Source organism: Oreochromis niloticus, linkage group LG11, assembly GCF_001858045.2.
Source record: "Oreochromis niloticus isolate F11D_XX linkage group LG11, O_niloticus_UMD_NMBU, whole genome shotgun sequence".
Lineage (NCBI taxonomy): Eukaryota > Metazoa > Chordata > Actinopteri > Cichliformes > Cichlidae > Oreochromis > Oreochromis niloticus.
In genome coordinates, this window is record NC_031976.2 from 37,258,987 (window position 1) to 37,271,178 (window position 12,192).

Sequence of the window (12,192 nt, forward strand, 5' to 3'; positions counted from 1 at the left end):
ATGGCAGTTTGGGACAAAAACACTCTGTGGGGTCTCCTGTTCCTGCTGGCAGGTAGGACGTGATCTCTGACTGTGGGAATTATTTTGCTTTTCAAATTTTTGCTAGACTCAGTCACTGTGTTCAAATCTCATCTCTGTGTTTGCTCTTCTTTAGGTGCTGTGGGTCAAACTGTGATCTATCCTCTCACGTCTACCTGTGCTGTCAGAGGATCCACTGTCACCCTCCCCTGCATCTTCACACCTCGGAAGTCTTTCAGTGACGGTGGGAAAGAAGTTCCTCTAAAGATCGTCAGAGTCCGCTGGTGTAAGAACCATGAGATCTGTCAGGGCGGCACTCCGTCTGTGTTTGACAGTAACTCAGCAAACAGAGATCCTCGTTATCAATATCTGGGAGACATGAAGACAAAATGCACTTTACAGATCAGAGATGTTCAGCAGGGAGACAGCGCAACCTTTCGCTTCAGGATGGAAGCTGATCATCCTGAAGGACATTTTACTAACAGGACAGGAGTGACTGTCAGAGTTGATGGTGAGAACATAAATCTCCTGATTCTGACACAAATATTAATCGTTAATATTAATGACTGTTTATTAAAACTAATGAACACTTTGATTTCAGATGGGTCTAAAATGAGAATAATCAGCTCCAGTGATGATAAAAAGTTGAGCAGAGGTGAAACCGTCACACTGCTCTGTGCTTCAGTCTGCACTTTCCACCAACTGGAGGTCACCTGGTTCAAAGATGGCCACGCCCTCTCAGAGACTGGCTCCTCCCTCCTTCTCATCCCTCTGACTGCAGAGGATTCTGGGAACTACACCTGTGCTCTGAAGGCCAACATGGAGACTGTCTCTGAGCCGTACAGCCTGCAGGTGGAGGCAGGTTGGTGTGATCAGTTTCTCTCAGGTTTTCCTCTCTGTCAAACAGCTGCATGATGCTAAACTTTTGCTGCGCTGCTCTCTTCCCCACAACATGTGTTAACCTGCAGCTCCACGATCCAGGAGGTAAATATATTAGATCTGTGTGGCGTCTGCAGAGCAGCTCAGAAATATCTGATCTTCTTCACAGGAAACCTGAACGAACTCACAGTCGTCCGTCTGGTTCTGTTCAGCGCTCACATGCTGCTCATCGTCACTGTGGCCTCAGTAATAATCAAAAGGTAATTTCCTCCCATTCTCTGTCAGTGAATCCCCTGGAACATCAGCTGCAGTGTTCACAGACCAGCACAGTCACATGCACCTGTGTCAGGTGAGTCCAGCTCAGGGCTGAGAGCATGTGTAAAACAGAGAGATGGGACTCAGGAGTCACCACAGCCAGCAGCTCTGAATGAAATGGGTCCTGGAGCTGAACCTGGAATATTCACGTTGTCCTTGGACTTGGATGAGAGCTGACATTCCCACCTCTGACTGTTCTTCTTCCTGTCTGCACAGGACGTGTTGTTTGCAGCACAGGAGCAGGTCAGCAGCAGAAAGCTAAGAGACATCTGGAAGCTCAGGTGAGTCACATGATTATATAAATGATCTGTCAAAGGTATCAGGAAGCACACGAGGTCTGTGAGTGAGTCTGACTCTAAATCTGGTTCTTCTAGTTTTAAATAAGAAAACATTTTCAAACCTGATGAAACTCTGACCCAGATATTAAGACTGTTGAAGCAGACGTTTACAGGTGTTCACAAAGGTCCCGCCCACCTGTGAAAATCACTTGATATCGCTGAAGAGATTTCTCCCTGCAGGCTGGAGCTGTGTCTCCCCCTTCTGGCAGTGAGAGTAATTACACAAACACTGTCAGTGCTGAGGATGAGAAGAAGTCACAGCAACGGTCACGGATGGCTTTCTCTGTCAGACTGTAATCCTTCCTCTGAGCACTGAGTCTCTTTTTATCTGAATCATCACAAACTTTTCTCTGCTTGCATCACTCGTCATGATTTGGAGTTTGAGCCTGTTTATCAGCACCGACCTGTCTGCTGCTGTCTTCTTCTCTTCCTCGTTATCTCATCGCTGCTGTTTGAACTCTGCTTCCTGTTGTAGCCTCCAGATGTCACTGAGGAGCCGAGGACCAACGAAGAAGAACGTGGCCGGCGAGCGTGACGGCATCGTCACCTGTAACATGTCTGCTTTATTACCCATAATGCTCACCGTGGCGGTTCAGACTCCACGGTCACACTCTGAGCCGTTTAAGGTGGCGTTTAAAATGAGTCCAACACAAGTGCAGCTGTTCATGATCCGTCTGCAATCAGCGAGTCTTAACATCAAGGCCACAAAGATCAAACATGTGTTAGTGTGTTTGGAGCCGTTTCAGCTTTCCTTTTGCTTCTTGCTTTAGTTTCCGCTGTGAGAAACACCGAGTCTATTTTTATTCAAACACGTGGACATATTCTTTCTATTTCTGTGACTGTTAAAACGATTCAGTGTTTCTTTGCACTGCTGCGACTTATTAAAGCAATGAGAGCCTGACTGTTTCAGAGTGCTTGGACAGAAAATGTCATGGTTCAGCTGTGTGGTTGGCAAGAAGTGGACCCAAATCATCCAACAGGGAACATCAGACCTGTCCACGACAGTCAGTGATACACATGCACAGCAGCACAGTGCAAGGGGAACCAGGGATTGAACCACCAACCCTGGCAGGGATAACGAGCTGCTCCACAGCTGACGTTTGATCAGGTGCAGCCCTAAAGACGATTGCGACTCTCACGCTGACCCTCTGAGTGCAAAGGTAACAACAATACGGTGAGCTAACCAGCAGGTACAGGTGCACTGCTGACATCACAGCTAAACACACTCGGATTGATTCTCTGGCTCCAAGTTTGAGTCCGGGACAAAGTCTGTCTGATAAAATTGTTTAGGTGTTCGTTCTTACAGGACGAGCATTACAGCGAATCGAGATCATCGGCGTCTTTAACAGGAACAGGAAAACCTGAGATCACACCTCGGATATGGATCAGGTCCAAAGTGGGAAACAAAAATCAAATAAAAAGATGAAATGGGTACAAATGGTAACGGTTAAAAAGCTTTAGAGATGAAAATAATTACAATAAGATGGAATTTAAAACTGCAAACAATGAAGTAAGTCCACGTCCAATATTTCTCTCATCTTGGTTTTTATGTGTTTGTTCATCTGTGATTCTATCACTGAGCCCAGGATGGATTCCAAGATGAAGAGGAAACAGTCAACACGATGTTTTATAAGCTATTCGTGTGATTTATATATAAAATCTTAATGTTTAAAGCAGCAGCAGTGCACAAAAGAGGAATACTTCACATTGGTGATAAATTAGAGGAAGAACTAGATGGCCTTGTCAGCTCCATGAACATGAACGTGAAAGTCGTGACGTCTGACTTTAGTGAAACCGTGAAAGATGGTGTGGCTATGTTACCGTTCAGTGTGTGGATACGTGTATTGTTGTCACGTGGTATTTGTGCTGAATAAGAGAGAATCACGTGTGTTTGAACTGGATTCATGGAAACTTTCATGTACCGCGTTCTCAGCGAGTAAACGTCTCTGTGTTTGTTTCCAGGCCTCCTATAAAAATACTCTTTGCTCTGATTGGTGCACGCTGCCAAAGTTATGTCTGCTGGAAACAAAACTCCACCTCTCTGAGTGCATCACTGGAGAAAACGTCTGTTTTATTCTTGTAAAACACATTTCAAGAATGTGGGAATACTGTTTGTCCATGATTGGGACAGGGGGACAGGCTCTGTCGGGGGTAAGTACTTTGGCGCCATACCGGTTGCTGCGCGCCCGTTTGCACGGTTGGCGAACATTGATGAAGTGATGGCTGTGAGAAGGTTTGAGGAAGAGGATGAGACTCCTGAAGGAGATGAAGCAACACAGGAGTACACTGAAGTATTTACAGCTTTTACACGAGCTAAGGTAAAATGGTGTAAAAGTATTTTTTTACTGCTTAAACATTTCCTTTATAATATCAAGTATTGACAAATAGGACTTAAATAATCCTCTGAATATCAATTTTCCAACAAAGTATATTGGCAACAGTCACAGGAAGCTAAATACACGCAGAGCAGCTTCCCCATAAATGCTGTCTGTGGGTTACAGTGTATCATTATTACACGTTTACATATTATTGCATATTTCAGTGTTTAGAATGAAAATACGTTTCCCAGGGGCCTCCTGTGGACACGTTTCTGACATGAAAGAACTCACCTGCTTCCTCAGGTATCAGTGAGCTGGTCCAGTGTGGGGAGACTGACAGCTGAGCCTGAGGTGTAATCTGTGAGGCAGCAGGTCCAGGGACGGATCTAGAGGAAGTTTCTTAGGGGGGCATGGAAATCAAATGGGGGGTCAAATCAAAGCCTTTTTTAAACACATATGTTACATATGGTTACAATGATTCACGTGCAGTAAGTCTGCACACGTTTGTATAACTGAATTATTTTCTTTAGCCACATAATGAAACACCTCAGTTACATGTGAGTTTGGATGCTATGTACTGTATAGCCTGTATAATAAATAAATATGTAGCCCAATAAAGCTACACAACATGGGGCGGTTCATTTACAAACACAAGTCTAACTCAATGGTAAATGGCCTGTATTTATATAGCGCTTTACTAGTCCCTAAGGACCCCAAAGCGCTTTACATATCCAGTCATCCACCCATTCACACACAGGTGATGGCAAGCTACGTTGTAGCCACAGCCACCCTGGGGCGCACTGACAGAGGCGAGGCTGCCGGACACTGGCGCCACCGGGCCCTCTGACCACCACCAGTAGGCAACAGGTGAAGTGTCTTGCCCAAGGACACAACGACCGAGACTGTCCAAGCCGGGGCTCGAACCGGCAACCTTCCGATTACAACTCAACTCAACTCAACTCAAGTTTCACATCTTGTTAGAAAAAATCAAATTGTTGCTTAAATTTACACAAAATGTCAGAAATCTGCACGTCGTGAACAAAAAGCTAATTTTTCATGATTTGTTGGGTTCACCCTCTGGGGAACGCGATATAACCGCACACTTTTCACTACTTTGTGTTTCACCCTTACGTCTTTTTTTGCCTCGTTTGTTTGGTATCATTCTCTTCAGCTCAACCTCACGTGTCTGAATTTACACGGAGTTTTTCACTGACATACTGAAGTAACACAACTGATCTGAAATCACACAAAAACATCAAATCCTAGTTGTAGTTATATTCGCTTTACTGTAAGAACCACAAACATGTTTAGTGAATAATTTTACTAAAGTTGAAATGCAAATATAAACAGTCAGATTTTAAAAACGTATGCACACAACAATAAAGTTATATACAACTATTTGTCTAAAAGTCAATGCATCCCACAGGTTTTTGTACAAACATTTACAACTCCTGAAACTACAATAAGAGAACAATCAGGTGTCACAATAAGATGCTGCACAAATTATTTGTGTGAGTGAAAAAAACAGTTTGTGGCCACAAGACAGAGGAGAACAGCACAGGGACAAACCTGCAGGCCTGACAGCAGGAGGAGTATCACTGCTGCTGTTTCCACCTGGAGACTGTTTACACTGCAGCCTTTGTCACACTCATTAGTGCCCTCACTGACACACAACAACCACTACACAACACATTAACTACACAAGACAGTAGCTCACTCAGCGCTTTTAAATCATTTGTTCTACTAAGTAAGAAAAGTTCACATAAATTCATGTTGGCAATAAAAGAGCGGGGGCACAAGGGTCTACAGGTCAATGACACTGACGATGCTTTTACCGCTTTGTGTTTGTTTTCATGTTACTCTACAAGGTCAGTGAAATAAAAAAACGTGTTAACCCCTGGACTAAAGAACAAGTGCTCCAAGTGGGCGAGGTGCTAATGTTCAGATGGCAGGTCTACATCTAGAATCAAAACGAGCACAAACATCAACAACCAAAGTGAAGCATTAAGACAAAACAGAGCAATGTCAAACAGGATCCACACATTTGGGCCACAAAATAGATGTAAACTGACTAAAGTAAGACACAAATCAGACAAAAATAGATGCAGCATGATCACAAACAGACACATGTTGGCTACATATTGATGCAAACTGACTAAAATCACACGTGCAACCCTTTCTACATATTTGACAACAGAAGAAAAACACAAACAAAGTTGGAATGTATTTTTAATGTAGATTTTTTTATTTTATGCCGAATTAGATATTTTAAAAATCAAGCGCCAAATCACAAAGTCTCCTCCCTGTTTGTAGTGTAAGGTCAAAACCCTACAGTACTACAGGGAACCCCAACAATCAAATGATCCCCCTCTGAGCAAGCACTAGGCGACTGTGGGGAAGAAAAACTCCCTTTAACAGGAAGAAACTTCCAACGGAACCGGGCTCAGAAGGGACGGCCATCCGCTGCGACCGGTTGGGGGGGATGGAAATCAAAAAGGAGACGAGATGGCGTGAACTACAGTTGTTAAAATTTGGATTTGGTGCCAAAATTCTGCTTCAAGATGTTAAAAGAAGCAGCGCGGCGGGGAAAAGCCAGGAAGGTCATTTTAATCATCTCTGGCTTTAGTGAACCACCTAAAGGGTTTTCGCAGAGTTTTTCCCAACGCTGAAAAAAACCTGGAAATTTTGGACTTTTTGGGAGGACTGGGGATGACTCCGAGGAGCATTTTTAGATGCTTTATCAGAGCCTCATCAAAAGACGCATCATTTGCCATCGCAGCCTTTAACACATCGTCTGGGGAGCCAAACTCCTTGATGAGGCATTTGGCCATTTTCTTGATGAACTTTTTCTTGTCATTGGTCAGACTTGTGGCGGACTCTGTGCTGCTGAGTTCAGGCTGCATCAGATCTCGCAGACGCTTGAGGACCACGTCTAGTTCTTTTGTAGTACATGAGGTCCTGACACAAAAGTGTTGAGTTTCAGGGCTTGATTTTTTGATGACTCTCATCATGAGGATATAAGCGAGGTCATTGGAAATTCTCTCAGCATCAGAAGATGACACTGATGACCTCATCTCTGACATGTCAGAGGAATCCTTGGGAGAGCCTGAAACACTGGCAGAGCGTTTTTGGGGAGAAATGCTCCCAGATTTTGGTGTTTGAGGTCTCTGATCAGCTGCCAGGGAGAATTTTTCTGGGGAAATGCTCCCAGATTTTGGTGTTTGAGGTCTCTGATCAGCTGCCAGGGAGGATTTTTCTGGGGAAATGCTCCCAGATTTTGGTGTTTGAGGTCTCTGATCAGCTGCCAGGGAGGATTTTTCTGGGGAAATGCTCCCAGATTTTGGTGTTTGAGGTCTCTGATCAGCTGCCAGGGAGAATTTTTCTGGGGAAATGCTCCCAGATTTTGGTGTTTGAGGTCTCTGATCAGCTGCCAGGGAGCATTTTTCTGGGGAAATGCTCCCAGATTTTGGTGTTTGAGGTCTCTGATCAGCTGCCAGGGAGAATTTTTCTGGGGAAATGCTCCCAGATTTGGTGTTTGAGGTCTCTGATCAGCTGCCAGAGAGAATTTTCTGGGGAAATGCTCCCAGATTTGGTGTTGAGGTCTCTGATCAGCTGCCAGAGAGCATTTTTCTGGGGAAATGCTCCCAGATTGTGGTGTTTGAGGTCTCTGATCAGCTGCCAGAGAGCATTTTTCTGGGGAAATGCTCCCAGATTTTGGTGTTTGACGTCTCTGATCAGCTGCCAGAGAGGATTTTTCTGGGGAAATGCTCCCAGATTGTGGTGTTCGAGGTCTCTGATCAGCTGCCAGAGAGCATTTTTCTGGGGAAATGCTCCCAGATTTTGGTGTTTGAGGTCTCTGATCAGCTGCCAGGGAGAATTTTTCTGGGGAAATGCTCCCAGATTTTGGTGTTTGAGGTCTCTGATCAGCTGCCAGGGAGAATTTTTCTGGGGTAATGCTCCCAGATTTTGGTGTTACAGGTAATGGAACAGATTCTCTTCCACTGCCATCTGAATCTGTGCTTGTGTCCTTTGTTGGGGTCCTTGTTCTTTTCATAAAGTTCTGGATGTCTTCCACAGCCACAGAAACCTTGTCATCAATCATTTGATCTTGGTCTTCGTTCTCCACCCAGAGTAAAAGCTTTTGTACAAACTTTTCTACTGCGTCTTCTACGAGCACATAGAGGACTTCAGCAGAAAAGGGACGCTTTGAGCCATGTGTTTGTCGTGGAGTCCTGGAGATGACGGTGTCAGACAGGGATCTACCCATCAGAGGTTCGGGGATTTGATACAGTCGATCTGTCATAAGTAGATCAAACACTTTTCCCGTCAACTCCACAGTAAAATCTCTGGTTGCCCCACTAGTTCTAAAGTTTTCCAGTGTTTTATGAATGATGAAAGGTTCTTCTTTCTTTGTTAGTTTGTCAAATAACTGATAAACCTCTGATCTAATGCCATCAAAGTCGACCGGAGCAGAACATATGTAACGAAGCAGTGTGTTTCGGGAAGGGGCTCGATGAGCCTCTGTACTCTGGGGACGAAGAGTTTCTGGGACTGACCCTGAGAGGCTGAAAACCTTACTTTCATCTGAGGGCACTGTGTCACTTTTGGGGTACTTGCAAATGTTTTTTAGACAAACAAAAAAATTCCTGTTTGCCTTTATTACTTTTCTCAGCTCTTTTTTCATTTTTTCAAATAGTTTTTTTGCAAACATGGAAAAGCGGTGTTTGCGTGCTTTGAGCCCGGAGTGAGAGGTGGATGGCAAACATCTGGAGAAGAAGTCTCTCAGCTTGTTGATAATTAATCCTGCATTAAAGGCAGGTTTGGGTAAGCGACACCTCTCACAGTGCTCTTCACTGCTTAAATCCATGTTGCCAAGTATCTCATTTACGATGTCAGCTGCAACCACTTCTACTGGGGTTGGAGCTCGGATACTTTGGCTTCCTGCAGCTGGTTTGATTTCGTCCTTTTCTGTTAGAGTTTCCTCCTCATCTTTATCTTTATCTGTCATCTCTCCATCTGAGCTCCTTGATGACAGAATCACAGAAATCTCTGTGATTACTGATTGCACCGACATCTTTGAATCCGTACTTTCTGTACCGGAATCAGAGCCGCTTGACCCGCACCGGCAGCGCGGCTTACGTGCTACATACCTTTTAAGGCACGAGGCAGCGTGGCAAACCATGCGGTGCAGCTTTTTAATATTACTACATTTGCCGCTAACATAAACGGCGGGGTCTTGTGGGAGATCGGGGCTTTCGGTAATGACTTTAACTGCTGACTTGACCTTTTTGGAGATCTCTTCCTCAACCATCCGTGTCAGCTCGTCAGCGCTCTCATGTCGCTGTTTCGGGACGTCAAGAGCGCTGGCGATGGCGGCTGAGATCGAGTCTCCGAGGGACGGGCTTATTTTCCCCGCATCTAAAGGCTCCGGATCTTCCCTCGTCTTGCGATCCTGGATAACAGGAAGGGCATTTTTCAGGATTCCGGTAGAGGCGATCTGAATGATTTCACAAATCATATCAGCGAGCGCCGCTTGGGCGTCCGAGTCGCATGCACCACTTTCTATCATGCTCAATTGACTTTCAGAGAGCCTTTCGAAGCACCTGTTGATAGGTGGCATAATCTGGTCTGGTGTGACCACGATTGAATTTTCATTTTCGCTGCGTGTTGCCATGGTTTTGTCGCAAATTTGATTTTCTGGGTTTGAGAGAACAGCGGGAGAATTTCCTTGTTTTAGGGAACACCGACTGTTGAACATTTGCAAACAGATGAGCAGTGACGTTTCTGTGTGAGAGCCCCTATTTATGGGTTTCCCTGCCCGAGACGTAGCTGACGGATCAAAGCAAAAGCTAATTCCTTTGATCTGCCAGTGACGTCACAAAGAACGCACGCGCACATGGATAAAAGCCCCTTGCGCGCGCTAACAGCTGCGCAACAGCAGATTTGAGTTGGCCCACCATATCCCAGGATTCATTGCGAGTCGAAGGTTGAAGAAAAATGGCGGACGGTCGAAGTAAAGCGGTCCAGAACTAAACTCTTCAAAGTAAGTACGGGGCTTTTATCTCACTTCAAATATACCGCGGAACAAATGTTAGCGTAATGAAAAGTCTTAAAAAGTCACGTTTAGCGAACCTTCGGCTAAGTTACGTGACGTTAGTTTAGGTTTGTCCCGAAGCTGGGTCTGTTTGTCGGTGAGAAGCCAAACGTACTTAAACGTTTCAGGAAACACCGAGCAGACGGTTGACCAAATATCTGGCCCGCGAACTGCGGTGAGGACGCAGACTCAAGCATGCTGTGCTGCAGTTTGTCCTTAAAGAGCTCTCATCCTGTATAAAGCACTAATAATGAGACAGACAGTAGATGGAGGCGGCGGCGTCCTGTTTCTCTGCTGTTTTTGTCATGCTTATATCAAACAACCTGAGTCTGTCACCTTTGTTATAAAGACAACACTCTGCAGGATCCTGTCCTGTTTCTCCTTTCTCTGATTAAAAGACATAAAGTGTGTCTTTGTGATTATAAGAGAAAACTGTTTTCATCCTGCAAGTTAACAGATATTTGATCAACTTCTGCTGCTTTTGTTGCTAACTGCTGTGGTTGATTTCCTTCTGCAAGTGTCCAGAGTCAGAAGAGACTGAGAAGGTGAGAGGAGACAGAGGCTCTCCACCCCTGATGAGACACCAGGACAGATCCAGGACAGTGTGCAAGGAAGAGGAGCCAGCAGCAGCTGAGAGATGCAGAGGAGAACAGACAGCTCTCTGTAGTTGAGGGACTGGTAAAAACATTGAAAACACTGTCTTGATATTTGCTTCCTGTATTTGCAGAAGTATCTCCAACACAAACTGTAACAGCTGCCTACAGGGAACCACTCACTGCTGTTTGTCCTGCAGGACAGGATCTGACAGGGAAAGAAGGAAAAATAAGGGAACCACGGACAACTTTGATTTATCCAGAATATATTTAGTTCAAATATGGTTTACAGTGGGATTGTGCTGGTTTCAGTGGGAAAAGTATGCAGCTCATTTAAATACAAAGAGCTGTGAAAAGTTGTCCATTCATAAAGTGTCATTATTTTATAAGGATGTCATGTTTCTGTATCATCTCTCTCCTGTTAGAGCCTCTTACCCAAACATCAGCCTGTTTAATGCTCTCATATCTTCACCATAAGTAAATTATACTGCAGTTTTCTCATCAATAAAAGAATATTTACTGCATCAGTTTGTCTTCATTTCATCTGAAACACACAAGGATCAAATCTCTGACTTTATTTTGGGATATTGTCCTTAAATATAACTAAAGCTTTCACACAGGGCTCATAAATGATATGAACTAGAAATAAATACCTTGAATTTTGACTGAAACGTCATATTTGAGACAACTGAGTTGCCAAAATGGTGTGTATATAGTAAAATATCAATAATGTCACTCCTGTTACGTTTGTACCATCAAACTGAAATGAGACTAGTGTCAGCAGCTACACTAGCAAACTGTTTTACTAGCTAAACTTAGCATCATTGTTACATTGTTACGCCTACTGGTGATGATCAGAGGGGAATTATAAAGTGGAATTGTAAAGCGCTTTGAGGGTCTCAAAAAGCGCTGTATGAATGCAATCCATTATTTAAACCAACTTAACTGTATATTTCTGTACATTTAAGTATTATTATTCATATTGCCGCATTCATTGACCTTGTTTATAGGTAATTTCATTGTTTAATCACATTAAAATGTTCCTAATTTAATCTTTAAAAGCACTTGAAAAAGGCAAAATCCCATGTAAAATTAGGGCAACAAATTGTATTGTCATTACTGAAAATAACTGTATTTTCATGAGAAAGTTATTTTCTGTAATTTTATGGTATTATTTTGGCGCCCCAGCTGCCGGAATATTACTGTTTTTCTAGGATTTTTCTTTTTTTTTTTTTTTTTTTACAGTGTCCAATAATTTAAAAAACAACTAAATTGGTGTCACATAGTTTTATGGTCATCTGCAGTGTATGCTGGTGTTTACTTTTCATTCTAAGTAAGAAAGTGAGAATGCCCCTCATCGCATTTTTATATGTAATATAAGTGGACAATTAAATAGTCGAACATAATGCTGCAATGAATACAATGCATAATAAAAAAATAAAGACCTAAATAATGCAGCCGGACCCTTAAAAGTACAGTCCATTTACAGTGCAAGAGGGTGAAATTACCGCCCTCTTCTGGCCACACTGGGTTATTACCTCTGCCACTCATTAGGATCGGTTTTCAAAACAGAAACAGACAAACGTCGACTTTCAGGCAAAGTTTACTTTCATTTACACAAAAACGCAGAGCACGGA

The 12,192-nt window shown here is 43.6% G+C and overlaps 1 protein-coding gene across 1 annotated transcript; it reads left to right on the forward strand.

Annotated features, from left to right (window-relative positions):
- Nucleotides 1-3,161, forward strand: LOC102076842 (sialic acid-binding Ig-like lectin 10). The gene is made up of 5 exons (XM_025911144.1): nt 1-52; nt 155-529; nt 620-880; nt 1,067-1,157; nt 1,429-3,161. The coding sequence occupies exons 1-5, from the start codon at nt 1-3 to the stop codon at nt 1,472-1,474; spliced, it is 825 nt and encodes a 274-aa protein (XP_025766929.1). The 3' UTR covers nt 1,475-3,161.
- The last annotated feature ends 9,031 nt before the right edge of the window (nt 3,162-12,192 follow it).